The following is a 25,008-nucleotide window of genomic DNA, read 5'->3' on the forward strand; positions in this document are numbered from 1 at the left end:
GCAGCTAATCAGCTGACATTGCAAGACACTGAAATCTTTGTCATGTGATCTGATGTCTGCGGCCCCACAGTCTAGCTGTGAACATTGCCTGTGGCTTGGCCATGATCATTCCTTCTGAGCAGTAAAGGATAGTAAGGAGGCCTCCTGGACCTTCTCCTGTGTGGGTGAAAGACTACTGATTTTCCAAAAAAATCCAGTACAGTTAGGTGGTCTAGGACATCAGGGAGGCCCGTACTGTACAGACATCTGATAATTTCCCAGTCAAGCTGTAAATTATTAAATTGGCTGATAAGCATCTGATGTGTGTCTGTAGCTTCAGAGGGCAAAACTCAAGACTGAGTGGGAAATAGAAAACAGAGAAATAGCAGTTCATGCTATAAATATTCATACATCCTCCTTCTTGTGACATCAAAGAATTGGATGGATGAATATAGGAGCGATAGATCTAAAATAAACCTTGCAGTAGTGTCCCCGATACATGCGAGAGTGTCTGCTGCCATAATCTAATTAGCAACAGCCTATTCATAGTCTAGTAGTAGTTTGAGATGAATAATGTATTGCGGTAATGTTTTTACACATCTGAACTGAGGTGGCTCGCATGTGCTAAATCAGTGTGGTGCTAATCATGATGAATAAAGAGTGGGACTGGAGGCTGAACTCCTCGGTAGGTCATGAAGAGTTTACACAAATGAAACAAGAAGAGGTCACATGCTGCTCATACACAATGAGATCTGCTGAGATCTGAGGGTTCATTACCTTTACATAGTCGGGCTGGAATAGACATTTAGCTGCAGTCAGACATGTAACGTGAGAAGTGGCTGCTGGGATAAACGTTATGTTTATGAACATTCATCTCTGGTCAGGATTGTCCTGCTGTGGAGCATATAGTAGCAGAGTTGGATTTCTGTAAAGGCCACATAGGAGTCTTGGGCAGCAGCTACCGAAGGGGTGGCCAGATATGGAAAAGGTGTGGCTACATGTCAATGAAGGAGGGGGGGGGGGGGGGGGTGCTGTCTGAGGGAGTTGTACATTAAAGAGATGAAGGCGTGGAACGTGGTATGGGAAGGGGCTGCTGCACACGTCAGAGGAGCCACACGAAAGTTGGCTTAGGAGAGGGTAAAAAATAATCTGGAACTGTACAGTAATAGACATCTGGATAAAATGTACCTTGGCAGACTAATGTCCCCTGCATGGTTGGTCCCTGAAGCCAACTGAGGCTCACAGACATACGATTGTTGCGCAATGTGACAACGATCATCTTATGTCTTTGTGTAGCTAAGTAAAGGATCAATAATTCATATGAATTTTAGGGCAATTGTTTATTGTGTCCAATTACCTGTATGCTCATAGTTAAAGTGACACTGAAGTGAAAAAAACTCATGATATAATGAATTGGTTGTGTAGTACTGATAATTAATAGAACATTAGTAGCAAAGAAAATAGTGTCATATTTTTATTTTCAGGTATACAGCTTTTTTTTTTAATAACATTGCATGATCCTCTAATCATTGCAGTTTCCACAATATACTCAGCATTTTGAATGATTTCACAGAGCAGGCTGCTAACCCTTTGAACTTTTTTTCTGCAGAAAAACTATAAACAAAGAAGAAACAATGAGACAGTTGAGATAAGTGCTTCAAAAGACAGTGCTGTCTTTATAAAGTTGCAGAGCTCACAGAAGCTCTTTTGCATAGATAACAACTGACGTTTCTTAACGGTGGCCACACATCAGGCGACTTGGCAGCCGATTGACCATCCAATTCCATTATTATAACGGAATTGGATGAAAATCAGTGGCACCAAGTGCATGCCCGACCGACAATGCGACCAATTTCGGGACGAAAATTGGTCGCATTCTCGATCGCGCATGCTACAAGATGTTGCTCGATTGGGTGTGCGGCGGTAGCGGCGTGCAATTTTCCGACGAACGTCGAGTGGGACGAAGCCCCTGACGCTGTCCCCCACATACAAATCATTATATCAGTTTATTTTCATGCCACATTCTCTTTAAAGGGATTTTATTTTAAAGCAGTAGGATCAGCCATACTATGCCAGGGAAAAAAACACATATATAAGTAGATAAATAATTGATCGACTTACATAACACATGTATTATACTGTCCACGTTTTGATTTCAGTGAATGTTATATAGTAAATGATGAGAATTCTGTTCCTGGTGGGGGCCATGTCTTTTGCCCACAGTTAAGGCTAACCCGTGATGTCATTTCTGCCCTTTACTTTTTTTCATGTCTCCTCCAATCGCTGAGTCGCCTCAGCCGTGCTTGGAAACACATGTGAGTAGGGGATTAGGTTTCAGATAAGCAGCTGGCAGGGAAATCAAGGAAAGAGGAGGAATACATCATAGATAAAAAGAACCCCCAGCATGCAATTCTTTGGCACGGACTACTAAAGGGCCAGTGCTCCTTAAGTATGTGATAACTCCAAACCATAAGAGCAGAAAAAGTTTTGAAAGTTTTGAATGCAGGATTAGCATCTTTATCACTTAATACACTCAGACCAGTTGCTGTTGAAAGTTGATTTTTATGGTGACGATACCGCTTTAATACTGCCCACTTATAGCTTCAAATAATGAAAAATGAAGTGAAGTACAGTAATAATGAACTTGTGCTCACAATTTTGGCTTGAATATTTACACAACGTAACATGCATAAGTACCAGTAAAATCCTGCACGCTACCTGCACATAGTTTTTTACCGGAGGTACATGAATCAACCCCTTGCCGTAAAAGTAGGAATACGCCCACAAATATTTGGCATATTCTCCCTCTTTAACAGATTAGACTTCACATTCAATTTTAAAAGATTGAATCTGACAATCTTTTATCTGGCAATGTTTTTCAATTGAACATTTATCATGAAAAGCCATTCTAAAGGTATGTACACACACATTAGATAAAAGTCATCAGAGTAATGGCTACTTCAGCTGACAATCACTCCTTTAGGGCTCGCTCACACTGGAGGCGTTTTGTGATTTTTTTTTAACCGCTGGCGATTTTCAAAATCGCCCTGAAAGCGCTTGTGCAATGATTCTCTATGAGAGAGCAGTGATTGCGTTCGCGTTTTTAAGAATAAATACATTGTATTTATTATTTTCTGGGTCAAAAAATTCACTTCCTGACTTGCATCAGGGAGTGAATTAAAAAAACGCTCGGGAAAAGCGCTTACAAAAGCGCTTTTAACAAAACCGCATCAACCACCCGAGCGCTGGAAGAGGGGAAAAAAAGCCTCTAAAAAGGCCCAATGCAGACGGAGAATGCGGCGGACGGATTAAAATAGCTATACTATGTGCATGTGTGTTTGTGTATGGTATGTGGGCATGGGTAGGAGCGGTGTGTGAGAGAAGCTGCATTAGCCTAAGGGATGCCATTAACAATACAATTCTCTGGGCAATTGATCATCCTATTCCATCGTAATATCGATTGGAGACGGGCCCACTAGCGAAAAACGTATTCCGTTAATCAGATTTAATTGCATAGCAGTTTTCCTTCTGTTAGTGGGTCTGAACAAACAAAACTGGGTAACAATATTTAACAATACATATCTTTGCAATAGGAACATTTTGCAATGCGGTTATATAAGTATATCTGAATAATACAAAGTATGCTGATATCCAGTAATGCTTGTATCATACAATGAAACCGTAACCAAGAATTGAACTTCATCCCAATCAGTAGCTGATACCCCCTTTCCCATGAGAAATCTTTTCCTTTTCTCAAACAGATCACCAGGGGGCTCTGTATGGCTGATATTGTGGTGAAAACTCCCACAGTGTGATGTCAGGACTGTGGGAGCCTTGTTGCATTGTGGGAAATAACAGCTGTTTACTGCTGTTTCCAACTGCCAAAAAAAAGCAAGCAGCATCTCCTTCCACTGACATTGCCTGCCAACAGTAAAAATGTCATCATATAATAAATGTCAGAATGTAAATCAGGGAGAGGAAAGATTTTACAATGGGGAAACACTGACTAAATCATTTATACATCATTATTGTAAAAATGAAGCACTTTTTTTATTACATTATTTTCACTGGAGTTCCTGCTTAAATCTACAGTTTCATAAGTGAAGGTCAGTAGCATCTACTCTTTTCTCTGAATCTGACGACGCAGGAAGTTGGATCCCAGCGATGTCCCCGATGATGAGTGTTCCCCGATCCAGCTTCCTGTCAGCGGGTACACGCGATGGGTGCGAACGGTACTTTGGGCAAATAGTACTTTGTGAGGAGTTGTTGGGGATCTCACACATCTGATCTACTATGATAGTAGTTATCGCCGCGGGTTGCCAAACGTCAATTGCGTAATCGTGCACCTGTAACCACGTCTCAAGATCGCAGAAACAATTGATCATAAACTCATAGAAATTGTGTAGTGGGTATGGGTCCTAAGCCAATGGTAAAGACTCAGAAAGTAGATATATGGAAATACTTTTTTTTTCACTGCAAGACAGAGGGACATATTTACTCAGAACTGCAATCTGCTTTGGTAAAGCTATGAAGTGATCCGCTGGAATAAGCAAAATTACAATTTTGGCTACTGGTCAAAAGCTGCAATAATGAAACTTATTGCTTTTAAAGTGGACCTGAACTCTTGCACAGGACTGAAGAAATACATAGAGAAATGCACCCTGTATGTATTTAGAGAGTTTAGCCTGTGTAATTCCCCCTCATTTGTGTCTAATTGCACGTTGTAATCTGATTCCTCCCCTGTGTCACATGACTGCCTATGGCAGAGATGGCAGACAAGGCCATTTGAAAGCACAGGAGGTTAACAATATGTCTGTTTCCATGAATCAGGAAGTAGAAACAGTGTAGATTTATTTTAGGATTTTTATCAGGTGTAACAAAGAAATGTTTCTTGTTTAAAGGTTATTATGCTATTTTGTATCTTTTAGAGCAGAGAGGATGTTCTGAGTTCAGGTCTGCTTTAAATGGCTTTTGTGCACTTGATCTGTTCATTTTTAGATTTCCCATATTGCTCTGCTGGAATATTTAATTCAGACTTCGGGGAAAAAATGTGGTTTGCCCATTGGGCACTGGCCAGTTTTATGATCTCTGAATACTCAGTCTTGGGCAGGTTTTTTTTGTAATATACAAATTTAATCAACTGCTTAAAATATGAATGATGCCAGATGACACTGTTTTTTTTCTTTTTGCCGTCTTAGGTTAAGAGATTTTTTAGTTTGTTCACAAAAAACTTACAAGTGGTCCCCTGGCCTACGAGCAGAGTCTTGCATTTAAATAGGATGATTAACATAAGGTGCATTAAATGAGGATACGTGCAGATTTCTCCGCTGTAATAATTATCACGGTTTTATTCTGTTTGAAGGCGACTGAAGAATAGCAAAGCAGCCACAGATGGGCACCGCTACCTCTTCCGAGGGCGGATAAACACAGAAGTGATGGAGGTTGAGAACGTTGATGATGGAACAGGTGTGTATACAAAATAATCCGCACTAACCGATGGTCATTTGTGAGCTTCCTACTGAGCCTGCTGGCAAGTGGATACAGGTAACACATGCCATGTCATCCTTCAGAGCAGCTCTGATACTAATAGTCCAGCATTTCAGCACAATTAACATAGATCTACCATTTAAATCAAATATACTGTACAAGCCAAACAAGTATGACTCTTACACCTAGGACAAAACCAGTGAAGGCAAAGATCAACCTGTAGAGAAATTAATATTTTTTCTTAAAGGGGAACTATAGCAAAAAATTGTAAAATGTAAAATATGTTCAAACATATACAAATGAGAAGTACGTTTTTACCAGAGTAAAATAAGCCATGAATTACTTTTCTCCTATGTTGCTGTCATTACAGTAGGTAGTAGAAATCTGACAGAACCAACAGGTTTTGGACTAGTCCATCTCTTCATGGGGGATTCTCAGCAAGGCTTTTATTCTTTATAAAGATATTCCCTAAAAAGGATTTAAACAAACATGCTGACCAGGTTCCCTGCTCGCTGCACAGTTTTTTGGCAGTTGAACAGAGCAAAGTGCTTTTGAAAATAAACAAAACCCTGAGAATCTCCCATGAGGAGATGGGCTAGTCCGAAACCTGTCGGTTCTGTAAGATTTCTACTACTTACTGTAATGACAGCAACATAGGAGGAAAGTAATGTATGGCTCATTTTACTCTGGAAAAAACATACTTCTTATTTGTATATGTTTGCACATATTTTAAATTTTACAATTTTTCGCCATACTGCCCCTTTAAATAGTTCATTTTTTTATGTTTCAAAGTTTTTATTGAAATTTTTTAACAAAGGGAAAGAGAGACAATGGTACATCGCATAAAACTGCAATAGGCAGAACATGGTGACATAATGTCATGGCAAATAATAACACAATGTAAACCAAAAGAACAAGAAATGCTTGAGATAATATAATGTGTACCTCAGAGGGCGATGCCCAGCTATCTGGGGTATGTCATACATTATGAGAGTAAGGAGACCTGGTGTAAAACCAGGACACGTTGAGACCCCTTGGGGCTCGTCGTCCAGCGATAGATGAGCCACCTAAAAAAGGAAGAGGTTGCAAATGATAGCACTGCAGATAAGAAATAGTTCATTTTTTTTAAATGTTTTTAGGTATGGCGTATGGCACGAAAAAAGGTGCATATGACGATTACCTTACCTCCGCAAGGAGAATGCATAAATACACTTTATTATTAAATATTAATAGATTGCTGATATTTTTTACAGTTCTTAACAGAGTACATTGAGCAATGAATCAAACCAGGGGTTAAATTCGCTAATCTATGCAACTGGCATAATGCGTGTTATACTAGCAACACACACTTTTTGAACATAATGTGCTAGGTGCGCAAAGCATGCTAGGTTCCTTCTGTAAATAAATATAAAATTGCCATGTATCTTCTGCCATTACCATGGATTCATAAATATATAACCCTGTGTGTGATTTTATCAGGTAACTTAAAGAGGAACTTCAGCTTAAACAAACATACTGTCATTAAGTTGCATTAGTTATGTAATTAAAATAGATAGGTAATATCATCTCTTACCCACCCTGTTTTAAAAGAACAGGCAAATGTTTGTGATTTCATGATGGCAGCCATCTATTTGATTGAAAGGAGGTGACAGGGAGCATGAGACACAGTTCCAACTGTCCTGTGTCCTGATAACCCCTCCCAGCTGCGCGCGCTAGGCTTCACATCGCAAAATTCAAAATAAAAAAAAAACAAATTTTGTGCCGAAACAGCAGAATGAGAACATCAGAAATCCCATCATGCTTTGCACAGCATCAGGGGAAAAATGCCCGGGCAGTTTTCTTTGATGGGGCGGAGCTTAGCTTCTGTGCAGCTAAAAATGAAGCTTGGGTAAGAAAAACAAAGTTCTGATGCTGTGAAACTGTTAAAGAAACACCAAGCCTTTTCAGTGCTGCTGAATAGATTTTTATTTTGGAGGTCCACTTTAAGGTAGCTGCACACTTTAAACATGTTGCCCAATTGAACATTTGATGAGAAAAAAATCCAATTGATCAGGAATTAAAGAGCATTTAAACAATTATGATCGATATTAAGGGGTAAATTGGCCAAAACATGATATGCAATGTTGATCTTTAGGTGGTTATAAATAATCTTTGGTTATATCAATCATAATATCAAACCTAATATCAATCGGAAACAACATTTGTAAGTACATAGCGTATGGTTAGCTTCAACATTAGTCGCCTGATCTAATGACTCCCCTGAATTGATAAGATGATTTAAATTTTGTGAACGGCTGTTCATGATCATGTAGTGGTTTCTCACCTGTGGTTCCTGTTTTATGCTCTGCAGTAAGCAGATATGAGACCAGCCAATCACAGACTATAAATCAGTCAGCAGGTCAGACTGATCACATGCTTCTTCACGAATCCTCCTTGAGGAGAACTTACATAGAGTAAAAGCATTATCGCTACTGCAGAGTTGTGTTCGAGACCTATGAGGGGTAATTATCTGTTTGTGAGTGGACATATGACTTCATTGTCACTTTATTAACTTTTTTTATTGCGTTGGAAAGAGGCACCCGCAATACAAATTACTTATTGATGCTTTTAAATGAGAAAATAGATTCTATTACTGGCTATAAAGAACAATATGGCAGTTGTGTATGATTGGGCAGGAACAAATGCCCCTGACTCCTGACTGCATGTCAATCTGTCTAATCCAGTCTCTGTGACCATCACCATAATTCAATTACTTGTTATAAAATGAGTACAAGGCCAGATTATGCAAGCTAATAATACTTATTTCATGCATAATTATCAGTAGCCTAGTGAACAATGTGCTACTGCAATACATTAACATTTCATATTTCATAGGCTAAACCAATCCATTTACTATGCAGTCATTATTGATGTTTTCTATCAATATTTCACTCTGCAGTTAATGTGGAACTGAACTATGAAACAAAGAACACAACGGCATTCATAAAGTAACATTTAAAGAGATTCATTGCGCACAATTAAGATTATACTAATCTAACTAATCTTCTGCCATACTGTTTTGCTTAAAGGACTTACGAGCCCAGACATAAAAAAAAAGATCAGTACCTGTACATGTTTTTGTACAATAGAGGACGTCATCGGCGCCCTCCCTTACATTTCGCCGCCTGCAATTAGTTTTATCTGGCCCCCCGGCGGGTCCCGACCCCACCGCACGGGTCGTGTTACTTTCCCCACTAAAGATGGCTGCTGAGCTGAGCCGCGGCTGCGCAGTACGCATACATGCGAGTGCGCCTGCACAGCTCTAAACCCTCCTCCAGCCGCGTCTCTACGGTGGCACAAGAGGACGCAGGGAACAAGGACGTGGCTGGAGGAGGGCTGAGAGCTGCGCAGGCGCACTCGCGTGTATGCATACTACGCAGCCGCGGCTCAGCTCAGCGGACATCTTTAGTGGGGTCGGGACCCGGGGGGGGGGGCAGATAAAACTAATTGCAGGTGGCGGAATGTAAGGGAGGGCGCTGATGACGTCCTCTATGGTACAAAAACATGTACAGGTACTGATCTTTTTTTTATGTCTGGGCTCGTAAGGTCCTTTAAAGCGGTATGAAACTCAGCATTTCCTCTTGTTCTAAAAAAATATATATGGCGTAAAATCTACTACCAGAAAAAAAAATTGTAGCAGAACAGCATTCAAACATTTAAACACAGCACTTTGTTCTTCAGGGGGAAGCTCCTTGCTTCAGTGGAAAGCTTCTGGCCGCATCCAAAGAGCTGTGAACATTATCTTTTGTTTACATTCCTTTATAAGATATATTTAATAAACAATAGCAAACTGCCGAAACTGAGCTGTAATGAGCTGAGCAGCAGAAAAAGCTGGAAAGTGATCACTAGATAGATTTTAATATATAAATACAACAGCTACGCAATAAAATGCAATAGCAGCTTTCAGAGCAGATAAACTTTACTTTGGGAATTTGTAATTTGTAAACAGACAATATTTCTTGTGCAGAAAAGCAAATATGGTAACTGCATGGGTAATTTAAAAGTAGGAAAACACATTTTTATTGTCAGTTTTATCCCACTTTAAAGGAAACCTAAAGACAAGTGTTCCATTGCTGGCTTCTTTTATGCACCTGCCTCTTGTGCTGATCTCAGTAGAACTGATGGTGAGAATATAGATCATTCATTTTTAACTTCCTTTTACATAACGCTACTTTCTGTCTGCTGTGATTGGTAAAGCTTTTGGAGTCACTGTCCCAGCAGGAAAGTGAGGTATTCGGACTGACAATAAATTGTGCACCTTGATGTTTTGGTGTCAGCTGTCTGGTATTTTGACAGTTCTGATGGCAGTAGGTAAATTTAGGAGGTTAGGAAGATCGGGGAAGGCTAGGCTTCAGGGGGAAGGTTCCATGTGAACATTGTGGGGTCACGGTAAGTGTGAGTTAAAGTTGTATTAGGCTTATACGTTAGGGTTGAAGGAATAGGGTTAAGGATAGACGGGGAAGTAGGTTAGGGATAGTGTTAGGGGTTGCTGTTAGGGTAGAGGTCAGTGCTAGACAGTAGATAGGTCTCATGGTTTGAATTAGGCATTAGGCAGAGAAAAGGTTTAGGTTAAGCACAGCTTTAAGTTTAGTAAATAATCAGGGATATACTGAAAACACAGGAAACCAAAAATTTGCAAAAATACTTTTTCTTTTTAATGTTCCAAAAAGTGCAGAAATTCGTATACAAAAGCTTTTATCATGTAGTAAAGTGCATATAATTGGTGGTCACCCAGTTTGGATGTCCTGCTCCCATGCGGCTCTTTGCTTGAAACTTCTTGTGGTGGTCTACCCTGGCTTTATATTTGTCAGATGAGACTCTACTGTGTAATTCAATAGTGCAGATGCTCACTGTATGTATAAAGGCCTGAAGAAGGGTCATCGACCCGAAACAAATCGATGTTGTTGCCTTTGTCAACCAATTATATGCACTTTACTACGTGATTAAAGCTTTTGTATACAAATTTCTGCACTTTTTGGAAAATTAAAAAGAAAAAGTATTTTTGCAAATTTTTGGTTTCCTGTGTTTTCAGTATATCCCTGATTATTTACTAGTCCTTGCTGCGGTACTTGTGTTGCACCTACAGGGATTTCTTCTACTTTTGTGTTCTCCCAAATACATAACTACATAACTCCCAAATACATAACTACAGCTTTAAGTTTAGGACTGTTGGAAGGGGGTAGCATGAGAGGGACTTTAACAGTGCAAAGAGGAAAGTTATGGTTACACACAGGGAAAGGAGGGGGGGTTAGGGGTATTTGGGTTGGAGAAGAGTTAAGAGACTTACAGGACTCTAAAAATCCAGAGACACTTTGGCTTCTGGGTTCTGGCACCCGAATTACCCAGCTGAGATTACATGTATGCCTACAGCTGGATGTATAATATGTAGATCTGGTGAACAAGCAACATCTACCTGGAATTGATCATTTAGCAGCTTGCCACAATAACCCATTAAGGGGGAGGTACGCCATACAATTTTTTCCTTTTTTTTTTCTTTATTTATTTTTTAGAGCTTTTAAATCTAACACATTTTCTTGATCGATTGAAAAGAATGAAACAAATCCACCATACACAGTTGTTTCTAAAAATAAAATAAAAACATCTATTTGAATTTTCCACCATGATTGTTGAAAATTTCAAGAAATCAATCGATTACTCTTAAAGAGAACCCGAGGTGTGTTTAAAGAATGTTATCTGCATACAGAGGCTGGATTGCCTATACAGCCCAGCCTCTGTTGCTATCCCAAACCCCCCTAAGGTCCTCCTGCACTCTGCAATCCCTCATAAATCACAGCCGTGCTGTGAGGCTGTGTTTACATCTGTAGTGTCAGTGGCGGCTGCTCCCCCACCTCCTGCATAGCTCCGGTCCCTGCCCCCGTCCCTTCCCTCCAATCAGCGGGGAGGGAAGGGACGCAGGCGGGGACCGGAGTTTTGCAGGAGGCGGGGAGAGCAGCAGACTGACACTATAGAGATAAACACAGCCAGCTCTGACAAGCTGTGTGTCAGCAGCGTGGCTGTGATTTATGAGGGATTGCAGAGTGCAGGGGGACCTTAGGGGGGTTTGGGATTGCAACAGAGGCTGGGCTGTATAGGCAGACCCAGCCTCTGTATGCAGATAACATTCTGCAAACCCACCTCGGGTTCTCTTTAATGAAAAACAAAAAAAATGTTTTTTCATTACAATCTATTGTCTTTATTGTAATTTTTTTTTAAATTTAACATTTTGGTTGAATAACATATGGCCACTTTTACATATTACCCTATTTTAATGCACCCCCCCCCCCCCCCCACTGCTTCTATGTAGGGAGAGGGAGCTTCTATGCAGACAGCAACAAGATCTGCAGATGATTACCTACTCAGAGCTTAGAGAACATTTGTGCTTGTTTGTGGGCTTTAAAGAGACTCTGGGCCTGATGCTATTCAAGGTGATAAGTAGCTTGCAGATGCGACTTGCCTGAGTAATGCTCCCTAACGATCGGCCATCGCACGAGTGAAACTGGCAATGGGATTTGCCGGTAATCCTCGTGCGATGGCCGATCGTTAGGGAGCATTACTCAGGTGAAAGCCTGAGCGATGCTCCCTATTACCGGGCGATGGGGAGCGAGGTTTACCCTGTCCTGCTGTCCATCAGCACCACGGCCTCGCTTCCCACACATGCGCACATCCACCGCAGAACATCCGCCGCTGCAATTGGGGGTCTCCTTTAATAAGTTTAGAGAACATCTTTACCCCCCAAATCCCCTCTGTGGTGCCCGGGGAGCGCTTCCTGTTGAGGCAGAGCTAATGGCTGTAGCTCTGCCTCTCAGCGCGTCTATCAGCGCTGATCGCCGCCTCTCCCCGCCCCTCTCAGTCTTCCTTTATTGAGAGGGGCGGGGAGAGGCGGAGATCCGCCGGCTGATAGACGCGCATGGAGGCAGAGCTGCGGCTCATAGCTCTGCTTCCATGAGCAGCAAAATCCACGACCAAGAAAGTAGTGGATTTTGCATGGGGGGGGTTGGGGGGTAAAGAGCAAAGACCCCTCTTTCTGCTGCGGGATAGCTGCGTTTTAGCAGGGGCAAACATGCCCATGTTGAATATAAGGTGAAAAGCGATTTTAATCTTGCTTTAGAGTCTCTTTAAAGGGAATCTGAAGTGAAAGACACGTGAAGGCTGACGCATTTATTTCCTTTTAAACTATGCACATTGCCTGGCTGTCCTGCTGATCCATGGCCACTAATAATTTTAGTCATGGACCCTGAACAAACATGCAGATCAGATTTCTAATGAAAATCAGTTTCTGATAAAAATCTGACACAACTAGCTGCATGCATGTTGCAGGTGTGTAAAAACCCATACCCACTAAGCAATTTTTCCGAATGATTTTGTGCAACAAACTTTTTTTTTTTTGTGATATCATGAAATATCATTTAACGACAGTTTGTTAAATGATGTTTCATGATGAATGCCACCCATGGTGATCGTTCATTTTTGAACCACAGCCATGTCCGATTAAATTGACTTTCACAGGTTTTGCCATGATCGTTCATTTCCGACGCCCCAAACAATGCTTGCAGATTATGCCAGATGGATTGGGGAACAATGGTTCATTGGCGGAGATCCCCGATCTCTGGCTGTGATCTGTTGGTGGGTACTTAGTTTGATTAACACACTACTGATGCTAGAAATATCATCAGGACTGCCAGACAACTAGGTTTGTTTAAATATGGCAGCTTCCAAATGTCAGTAATGATATTGAAGGGCTTTTTCACTTGTTAAGTCTCTCCTCACCGCGACCCGGTGGATTTCTTCAATAGGCCTGGTGGACACGCAGCATTTTAATGCTTGATGTCACTCTGTGAAGAGTGATAGTGGCTGGGACGGTAGACATTGTGCCTCTCAGGTCTGGAATGTGGTTGCACAATAGGGGACAACTGTGCGTTTTTTCTCCCTGGAAACATACAAACATACATCTGCCTGGGAACAGGCAAGCAGTGTGGAGAGGGAATATTTAGTCATCCGCTTCCTGATGGACTCAATAAGACATTCTAGGGGAAGCTGACATTTCCCAGCCTTGTACACAATGCTTGCATACATTCTAACTTGTCCGAACGTACACAGAGGAGATTAAAGAGACAAATCATTTCACCTCGTATAATTCCAACTAATTTTTCTTTACATATAAGATAATGAAACATGACCCAATAAGTCATAGCATGTTTCTGGGCTCTTGTCATATGTTGCCTGGTAACACGCAACAAGTAGTCATGGTGTACAAACAGGAATCACAACTGTCTGCAGGCTTGTAGGTGGCCAGGTCCCAAGGGCCCCAAGTTAGTTTTTCTGTCATTCTTTATCTGTAATATATGTCAGACTTTATTCCACAGACTTCTCATCCTGCTGAGTGATGTAGGTACAAAGGTCAAAGCAGTCACAATTATGGCCAGACTCTTGCTCCACGAGGGTCTTAGGGCACTGCTTCAGCCTCTTCTTTGCTTGCATAGCGTTAAATGTCATATCTGCCAATACTCTCTTCATGTCTTTTTTAGTGCTTAGAACTTCCTGTCACTTTGGTGATTAATTTAGTGCTTAAAGAGAAAGAGGAGAGGAGGAAGCCTCTGGGTCCTAATGAGACTTCCCCCATCCTCCTCTGTCGCTCGGTTCCAGCGTGGGAGGACAGAGGGGGTTGTGGGAAGCCTCATTAGGATCCAGAGGCTTCCCACTCCTGAGGTACCCTATTTTTCGGACCATAAGACGTTCCTGACCATAAGACGCACCTATGTTTAGAGGGCAAAAACCAGGGAAAAAAATATTCTAGACCTCGAGTGTCCATAGTGCAGAGGCATCTTTTCAAGCTTCTCCCCTCAAACTGTATACATCTCCTAAGCGCAGTATACAACCCCTGCTTCTTCTCCAGCTAAAGTAACCCCCCTGCCACCACCAGTTACACTAATTCCCTCTAGTTATACTAATCAATGCTGCTCCTCAAGTACCCTGCCACCGCTAGCTACACTAACCCATGAGACAACTGCAGTCCTGATCCCAGTGTCACCTGAGGGGTCATTGCTGGACACACTGTCACCTGAGGGACCCTTACTGGGCACAGTGTCACCTGGGTGGCCCTTCCTGGGCCCAGTGTCACCTTAGGAGCCCTTCCTGGGCACAGTGTCACCTAAGGGGCCCTTCCTGGGCACGGTGTCACCTTAGAAGGGCCCTTCAAGGGGCACAATGCACCTCCTGGGCACACTAAGAAACAGACACACACACCAAACCCTGCCATCACTAGATGACCGCTGTGCAGTGACAAATGCGACAGGTGTGCTGCAACAATTAAAAACTAGAAGAATGACAGCAGCAGCCGCCTCACCTCTGTATGGTTGAGCTTCTCTGCCCTGAAGCTGGAACTCAAGCTTGTCCTCTCTCCACCTGCTCTCCTTAAACAGCACTTCGCCGCTGACACCCCGGCTTCAAACATGTCCTGTGGTGCAGACATGCACTCCCTCTGCCCGCTCACTTCAGGCAGCACCTCTGACGCTAACACCTCTGGTTTCCACTAGGCAATGCAGTGCAGACACACACTGCATCTTCCTGCATTCTTCTGCCAACACCTTGACCCCTGACATCCCCGACTTCCAGCACATCACGCGGTGCAGGCTCGCACTCCCTCTGCCCGCACTCTTCAGCCAGCACCTTTGCTGCTGACACGCCCGGCTTCCACCATGCCAACCAGCGCAGACACTCACTTACGCCATCCACACAGTATTGGTAAGACAGCCCGGCCAAAAGCAGGAACAGCGAGGCCACTAGTGTTGGCGGAAGCAGGAAGAAACTGTGGACTCAGAACGCAGCCAGGAAGCAGGAGGGGACACAACACCCGCGGACTTGGAACACAGCCAGGAAGCAGGAGGGGACACAACACCGCGGACTCGGAACGCAGCCAGGAAGCGGGAAAGGACACAACACCGCGGACTCGGAACGCAGCCAGGAAGCGGGAAAGGACACAACACGGTGGTTTCGGAATGCAGCCAGGAAGCAGGAGGGGACACAACACCCGCGGACTTGGAACACAGCCAGGAAGCAGGAGGGGACACAACACCGCGGACTCGGAACGCAGCCAGGAAGCGGGAAAGGACACAACACTGCGGACACGGAATGCAGCCAGGAAGCAGGAGGGGACACAACACCGCATACTCGGAACGCAGCCAGGAAGCAGGAGGGGACACAACACCGCAGACTTGGACAACTGGCTGGAGGCAGAGGGGACAACATCGAGGAGCCCGAGTGCTGCCTGGAGCAAGAGGAGGAGTGGAGCGCGCCAGCTGGTGAGAGCTTCTCACAAAATTCACACACAAAATTCTGACATTCGGACCATAAGACGTACAGACTTTTCCCCTCCACTTTTAGGGGAGAAAATTGCGTCTTATGGTCCGAAAAATATGGTAAGTACCCTATAGGGGCAATTTTTCTCTGACAGGTTGTCTTTAATGAAAAGCATGCAATGACAAATACAGAATGACACCAAGAGCCCGATATAGTGTAGTATGTACTGGTACAGATGTATTGATGATAGAGTAAGTATATTTATACTCACAAGCCAGGGTTACCACTCAGGCAACCACTGTAGATGCAGGTGGGGAGATTAAGTCTGTTCCCACTTAGGGTTAAGAAGTCTCTCTCCGTAGATCAGAGGAAAGGAGTAACACCCCTCCACCAGGGGTGGACTCATATAGTACAAGGTGAACAGAGGCGCCAAATCATTAAAAAAAGATAAAACTTTTAAAACATGGGGAGACAGTGGTGGACTTACCTCCTCCAAGTAGACACAAAACATATTAACATTTAAAACATAGAAAATGTATTGATACACTCCGAGGTTCTTTGTAACGCGTTTCGCTGGTATGACCCTGCTTCATCAGGCAATGGGGTAGGAGTATATTGCAAATGCAGGTCCCCGTACTGGGCCAAGCGCCAGTACAGAGGCGCTTGGCCCAGACTGAAACCTGCATTTGCCATATTCTCCTACCCCATTGCCTGATGCCTGCGAAACGCGTTGTAAAGAACCTTGGAGTGTATCAATACATTTTCTATGTTTTAAATGTTAATACGTTTTTGTGTCTACTTGGAGGAGTCCACCACTGCCTCTCCATGTTTTAAAAGTTTTATCTATTTTTAATCTTTTGGTGCCTCTGTTCACCTTGTACTATTAATGAAAAGCATGCTCAGGCCTCTTCTGCACCCATAATTAGGTGACTATTAATGTACATGGTCACACTTTGAAGTTATGATCACACAAATCAGATGGATTAGTGACTTAGGAACTTTGACCCCTAGTGGTATGAACGAAGCATATAGCTTGAGATGTTTCCTATGATCTATTCAGTTTTTGCATTTATTGTCCTGTCTCTTTAAGTTATGTGCCCGCCCATTTTTGGGTGTGTTTTATGTAATTTGTATGTCCTTTAAATAGGCTTTTGCACTTCTGTTCTGTAAGCACTTGAGAAAGACCATTGCGGTCGAAACGTTATTCGTGCACGGTGACAGTTGCAATAAACAGGCCAACAGGCCCTAAATCCAGGTAGAGACCCAGCATCTTTTCTTTCTGTTGAAGTTACCCTGTGGTGGATGAGGGGATAAGCTGGTCGACTCCCTGGTGCACCAAATTTTGGGTAGTAGTGTTGGGATTCCCAGCCCCCTTCTCAGCACACAAATTATAAACTCTGCAGGGACCAATCTTCTCAATGTGGCTTAAATAAGGGCGTTATCAGTAGCTGATATGCAATGATAGTATCCCACAGTTGGGAAAAGATGCACCTCAAGTAGTTCCTTGACATCCCCTTCCGGGATGAATAGAACAGGGAGGAGGCCCCTACAGTACTCACTAGTCTCTCCGTATACGAGAGGGAAAGGTTGACACAGATCGACATCCTACACTGAGCATACATGGCGTCTAGATGCCTCATTACATCATTCATTACATTTTTAGGTAACTATAGCCTTTCTTGTCCAAGATGCTTCAGCTTGGAGCCCTCTTTTTTTTTTTTTTTTTAAACAAATGATTTGGGATTGTCCCATTATGCTCATATAATGGAAACAAATAGTTTATTTCCTAGATGACATAATGGGGTAACTCATTACAATGAACCCTAAATGTTCATTCTTGGTGTTATAGGGGACAAAGGAGTTGATACATTAAAATCCAGAAAAAGTTCCAGGAGCAGACAACATATGGCATTTTTACTGGTATTTATGCAAGTTAGATAGCGTACCCCATGCATTACTAGCATAACGTGCGTTACAAAAATGGTGTAACATGCATTATATGAGCAACGTGCAGGATTTGTGCATGAAGTGAGCTGAGCTAAGCTTATTGGTATATATACTGGAAAATGTACGTGCATTGTCTGCACATGGAAATTTTACCTGCATTAAGATACCCATCCTCAAGCTATCAGATAACTTTTAATCCCACCCCCCTTATGCCATTGGATGAGAAATAGGATAGTAAAATCATCCTTACCTTAGTAAAAACTAATTCATGGCCACAGAGAGCGTCCAGAATTATCTCATAACGCCTGAGGATCCTGGCCTAGGGATCTTCCAAAACTAAACAGATGAATGAAGTGAAAGCAATTCAGAAATCATGAAGGCCACAATCAGGTTGCTATATGTAGGTGTCCTACTTCTTTGTCTCTGCAAAACTATTGATCTTTTTCACTAGTAAATTGATCTCTTCTCCTTCTTTGACGTGGAGCAAGGTCCTATTTGTTATGATAAATGTAATTGGTTCACTTAGTATACTCTTAAATTAACTGTATTAGGTTTATTCTATTTAAATAAAACGATATATTTGTGAATTGTTGGAATCATGTATTCTTTTTGTTTATTTTTTCAACAAAGTTCTCTGTTGACAAAAAAAATCAGCAATATATTAGTGGCTGACAACTTAGAAAGTAGGATGCAACTGTATAACTTTCTTTAAAACAAGGTGAATACACAGATGTTCAGATTAGTATTCCTGAATGACCTCTACAGAAATGTGTACCTGGTCAAAAGATACAGCCACTTCCTGTTTACATTAGTTCTAAACTCTCCTCAATGGTCAGAACAGGTATCTGCTTTCTGAAACTCTTAAACTGATCAGAAACAAGTAGTTGGTGTGGGAGACTGGACATATACCGTATATACTCGACTATAAGTCTAGACATTTAAGTCTGACTCACTAAATAAAATTATGGGGTTCGACATGTAGACGAGTTGGGCCTAAATTTCTGGCCCATAGTCAAGGGATGGGGGGGCGCACCTATCTCTCAACCTTTGCAGCGTGAACCCCAGCAGCCAGCATGCTTTATAACTCATATATTTAAAAATTGGAGAGGTAATGAGGCTATAGGTAATCCCAATAACTAGAACATATCCAAATATATCCAAAATATCCAAAAAAGTTTTATTATGCTTTATAACTCCCCTCCCACTGCCACCTTTTGCTTGAAAAAGCACTACTTTGTATTGCTTACCTTTGATATGAAAAGGTTTTAGCGGCACCCATTGCCAATCTGAGCTCAATGAATAATATGTGTAATGTTAGTGACATTCCCATCTACCCCAAGTGGTAAGTAATACTTAAAGAAAACACAGGTGTAATAGTCCTTGCTCCAACAATTAGCAGGCAAAGTGCAGGAGGAAAGATACTGGGCTGCAGTGCTTACTAAGGAGAGGGAGTGGTTAACTGCTACACTTTGGGACCTGAAGGCGTTATTGGCTGCACAGTAAAGGTAATGGTTGCAATAATTTATGCAGTGCAGACATTAACCCCTTCTGGTCCCCAAGTGCAGCCATTGACTTTGCTGGATAGACTTATTCTTGAAGGTCGACTTATACATGAGGCGAATTATATTCGAGGATATACATATACTTTCTGTAACATCTTATACAGCTGTTTGTAAGGTAAGTAGGGCCTCAGATTTATTTTTGGATGAAGCATAGTTTTAACTGGGGGAAGCGGTAAAGGGTGTTATGTCCCTGATGCAAAATATGCAATCAAAAGTAAAGCTACATGCAGATTGCAAATTTCAGCGGGCATGTCTGTACACACGTTCTTGCTTAAAGGACAGCTGAGGTGAGAGGGATATGGAGGCTACCGTATTTATTTCCTTTTAAGCAATACCGGTTGCCTGGCATCCTGCTGATCATCAGAATCAGAATCATTTATTTCGCCAAGTACAAACGGGAGATTGTACCCAAAATTGGTTTTGGCTCATACAGGTTCTGTAAGGGTGGGGAAGATAATGTCCGAAAGCCAACAGCCAAGGCTGCCATACTACGGTGCCACCAGTCGCACTTGGCAATCATCTGTAATCCTTAAGGAGACAGATTGCTGACATCTGGTAGTGCTGGACAAGGTGTTCCAGTTCAAAAGGTGCAGTAGTGTTCGTTTCTGTGGAGGGCCCAGACTCCCGGGCAGCATTCAGCAAGCCTGGTCAAGATAATATGGCTGTCACAGAAGCATCTGAACGTGGCAGCACTTACTTCCGGATTAGATACTGGCATCATGGAGAGTCAAAAGTGTCTCTGCTGCGATGGCCCTTACTTCCAGTTTAGTGGCTGGTATCATGGAGGGGCTGAGTCAAGTGTCTCTGCTGCAGTGGAGCAGCAGCAGCCGATGGATGGATGGAGCCTGCATCCAGCGAGGCCAAAAGTTTCCCGATCAGCGTGGTGTCTTCCAACCTTAGTGAAGCCCAGACCTCCTGGGTAGCAGCGGTGGACTCCACTTGGCCTGTACCTGCACAGACAACAAACCCAGGCAGCGGCAAGGTGGAAAATACTCCAGGTCCCAAACTCCCCACGACCTGCACCAGCGTCCCAGGCTACAGCAGACCACACTGCATGCCTTTAGGGGGGAAAACATGGTGAATCTTGCATGAATTAGTAGTGCCCGAATCAGACACCTGAGGACAAGCATGCAGCAAATCTAGTCAAACTTCAGTCAAACATCTGATCTGCATGCTTGTACAGGGTCAATAGCTAAAAGTAATAGAGGCAGAGGACCAGAAGGACAGCCAGGCAATGTGGATTGTTTAAAAGGAAAACACTACGGCAGCCTTAATTACCCTCTCAAGTTAGTCCTCCTACGTCCTTTAGCTATTGCCCAAAATGTAAAGGAAAGATTGTTGTACTTGACGAATTTCTTAGCGCTTGCGAAGGCAAAAAAAAAAAAAAAAGGCAACAGAATTAGTCTGCCAAAAAAAGAAAAAATAGTGTAAACATACTGTGGTCATTATTAATTCAGGATTCAGATACATTTTGTGAAGTATGTATTTAAGTACAGCTTCCCTTTAAGGCTTCCATGTGTTTTTCCGTACAAAGTCTATAATACTGAGATTCTGTCACAGAAATTGGTATTTTAGAAATAAATAATTGCCATAAAGCTAATGTAGTAAATTGGCTAGAAATTGGCCTCCTATATTAATTTTATGTTCTGCTCCTTCTTGTTCAGACTTGGAGAGTCCAGTGAAATGCTGAATAGGCTGTGAATGATTGTGGGCTTTTTTCTGATCTTAGCAATTCCTCTCAGAAGACTGGCCTATTAGCTAATTAGGATGTCTGCTAACTAAAATGAACGCTGTCCCTGTTCTCAGGCTCTTACCATGAACCATTTTAATTAGGCAATCATTTCCACAGTGGGCTTTCTCCCTCTTCAGCGCCAGATCATTCTCATTGATATTCACTCCATCTCAGCATCTGAATATCTCTGCTCTTTGCCATCTATACACCCTCCGCATTGCATTTTTCACAGTAATAATAGCAATAAAAATGATAATAATAATGATGAAGACAGTCAGTAATAATATGCCAGTACCCATAGCCCAAAAATGAAGTGTACATAATCTACCATATACTATGAATGTGTTTGCTTTTATAGACATTGTTAACTGCCATATACTGTATTTACTGTGGATCAAGTGTGGTAGTCAATGTATTCTGTGGCTTGTAAACAATAACACTTGTAAAAAGCTTTATAATTAAGTATAAAAACACATTTGTCACAATTCCCAGCTGTCAAATTCAAGAGTTACTAATAAAGTACTAGATATGTACTATAGTATAACAAATGGTGCAAGAAATACAGTCAGTGTCCAATGAAGATTGTATCCATATAATTTCACAATACCGATATTGTTTGCCAAGGTAGCATTCCTATTTTCATATATTATAGTGGCATTTATCTTATCTGAAACTGTCTGCTAGATTAAGGTGTGTTGAACAAGTAGTCATTTTTTGAGTATTTAATCCTGTATCTGTGTGGGTTTTCTCTGGGCACTCCAATTTCCTCCCACATCCCAAAAACATACAGATAACTTAATTAACTTCCCACTAAATTGTCTCTAGATTATGATACATACATTACACGCTACATACATAGACATATGACTGTGGTAGGAATTAGATTGTGAGCCCCTCTGAGGGACAGTTAAGTGACAAGACAGTATACTCTGTACAGCGCTGCGGAAGATGTCAGCGCTATATACATAGTACATAGTAAATACTACATAGTAAATAATAATAATTACACAAGTCGCTTTTGTTATTTGAATTGACTTGATTATTTCAGTTGTTATTTTAAGAATTAATTAACATGATTATTCAAAAATAATTTTTATAATATACACTATATATATATATATATATATATATATATATGTATATATATATATCTGTCCTGCATGTTTGTTGTTTATTGAAATGCTAAGTGTTTGGTCAGGGGGTGAGCTCCTGTTTGCTAAGTTTACTGTTCATGCAGACATTGTTGGGCACAGACTCACAGACGCTGATGAACATAAAGTGATGGACATTTGCAGACACAGACGGGCAGACATATGACACAACAGTGACAGACACACATTCCAGGATCATTTCCCCCAGGCTGCCCACCAAGGTGACAGACTCTCTTGAGAAAGCAGAAACCATCTGTCCAGAAGTGTGTGGGATCTTGTTATGTCAAGATTGTACATGGAATTAAAGGAGCCAGATGATGTCAGGATGTGGTTTGCATAACAAGAACAGCAACGGCAGAAATAATAAGAAACGGCGAAACAACTAAACTAATGAACAATACTTATTGATATTATTTTCAGTAATAAACATAAGAATTTTCCTACATTCAATTCACAAAACTTCTCATAAATTACTTATTTTTCACCTAATTATTAAAAATAACCTTTCAGCACATTTGCAAGCAAAATAATAACTCAAAGTAAGTTGTTCATGATTAACTAAATTTCAATATTACTTTTCTTACTTTAATTATGTTATATTTTTGCTCTTTGAGAGCTTAAAGGGGATCTGTACTGTCTGATTTGTACAATAAAAAACATACCAATCGAGTCACTGTGATCTCCTGGGTCCCTCTTGCCACAAACAAGTCATCTCACTTTAAGATAATGCACTGATTTTGTCTTCAGCTGGCAGAAATTGCTATGCTGTAAATTCTTGGTTTGCTTTGATCTCTCTCGCCAAGCAGAAAACATAGAAACTGAAAGCAGAAGTCCTCTGTTATTGTCCCACACTGCCCCCTAGTGACAAGTGGCCATAAATACATAAATACACACCACAACAGTAATAATTAAAGGCTATGGAATCTAACAAAGAATAAATAAAAAAAAATGTGCTAAATTAAATTGGCCTGGCGCACTTTCAAGCCTCTAAATAAATTGGCTGCTAAAGGGTTAATGTCTCTATAGAGTGCAATTAATTGGTGTTTGTTATTTGTAATTACCTTTTAAGGTTCTTTTTATGGACTATGATGCATTATCCTATTTTTAACCTTATGAAATAGGCAGTTATTTTCATTCTTGTAAAAGGAAATTGCGGTGATTATTTAGTGTATATTATTTCTGCAGTTTCGGAATAGTAGGAATTATTTTGGAGTGTAGTTCTCTCATTTGTTGTTGCTAAAGCGTTTGTTAAATAAAGATACAAGTGTTCTGTCAATGCTTGCAATTAACCTTTGAACACTGTTTCCGTTTTGCACATAGTACGCTTCTGAGATTCAATGTTCTTTATTGAAATTATTTTATTCACACTATAAGCCAAATGAAAACAGAAACAAGAGGGAAGGATACTTTCAGTTGGGCTAACAGGCCACAGACAGTGCAGTTTAATCAAGACTATCCTGCATGCACACATAAATGCCATTTTTGTAATATAAACCAAAAACCAAAACATAGTAGGCCATATTTATTAAGTAATGTTAAAATTGCCATGCTCAGGCAGTGCATGTAAATTTAATGGCTGCTTACGCTGGCTATGCAAGGAACACAATGGGCGTTACCCCAGCAACACGTGCGCTACCTAGGTAACGCTTATTGCGCTAATTGGGTAATACACACTATGTAGATAGCTTAAATAGCAATAGAATTGCTCTGCACTGGCTTCTCATAGCAATTTTATTGCTATTTAGGGACTATGGCCTGGTACGTACAACCACGACAAAATGAAAGTGGTATCTGACTTGATAAAAGCACTTTTTTTTTGCTATTAAAACAGCATCCATCATGAAATAAGTCTGAATGGACTTTCAAACTGTACATTATTCACACTCATTGCTCTGGTAAAAAATGATAAACGGGTAGAATGCAGCTCCTGTTGTCTATAACCTCCTCGGGACCACACAGCCTTTAATAACAAAACAATTGCAAACTGTGATCACTTTTATTAGCCCAAAGTGATCCAGGACTACCAACAGAAATTGACGGGCCCCAAGCAGGGCAAACCAACTGGGTCCCCTTCCCCTATATACCAGATTAGGTGTCGCACATGGCAAAACAGAACAAAACATGCAGCTTAATGCATGTTAATGGCAAGTGGCAACACACAGCTTGTGGTCTAGTGGTCCATGGACCCCCCCCCCCCCCCCCAGTATTCCATGGTGATCTAGTGACCCCCTCATCCCTACACAGTTGTCTCTGATAATCTAGTGGTTCTATCATCCCCCAGCAATGTTCTCTGATATTCAATGGTCCCACCATCCCCCAACAATATTCTCTGGTGGTCAAGCAGCACTAGCCCCCCCCCCCCCATCCCCATATAGCGTTCCCTGGTAGTCTAGTGTTCCCCCATCTATCCGCAGTATCTAGTGGTGCATCCATCCCCCACAGTATTCCCATGGTGGTAGTCTAGTGGTCCTCTAATCTCACCACATTACTACCTGGTGGTGATTTAGTGGTCCCTCTATGGTAATCCCTGGTGGTGGTTTAGTTGTTCCCTCATAGTATTTTGTTTGGAAGTACCCCTCCTGCCCCCCCCCCCCCCTCCCCATATGCAGAAATGCACACAAAGGGCCTGATTCACAAAGCGGTGCAAAGTGTTTGCACGCCTGTGAAAAGCCCTTTATCACGCCTAAACTCAGTTTAGGCGTGATAAGAAGAAACTCGCGCGATCTCTCGCGCGCAAAGTTTTGCGCGCGTAGCGCACCGCGCTGCGCGCGCAGTGTACCGTGCTTCGCGCGCAGCGTCCATTGAGCCCTATGGG

General features: G+C 41.8%; 1 protein-coding gene across 1 annotated transcript in view; it reads left to right on the plus strand.

Moving 5' to 3' along the window:
* PREX2 (phosphatidylinositol-3,4,5-trisphosphate dependent Rac exchange factor 2) overlaps nucleotides 1-25,008 on the plus strand; it is a 415,237-nt gene that overhangs the window by 131,470 nt on the left and 258,759 nt on the right. Inside the window, exon 8 of the mRNA XM_068237470.1 lies at nucleotides 5,342-5,445. Within this exon, the coding sequence (XP_068093571.1) occupies nucleotides 5,342-5,445 (104 nt within the window). The remainder of the gene's footprint in view (nucleotides 1-5,341; nucleotides 5,446-25,008) is intronic.

The sequence above is a fragment of the Hyperolius riggenbachi genome, chromosome 5 (genome assembly GCF_040937935.1).
Source record: "Hyperolius riggenbachi isolate aHypRig1 chromosome 5, aHypRig1.pri, whole genome shotgun sequence".
Taxonomy (NCBI): Eukaryota; Metazoa; Chordata; class Amphibia; order Anura; family Hyperoliidae; genus Hyperolius; species Hyperolius riggenbachi.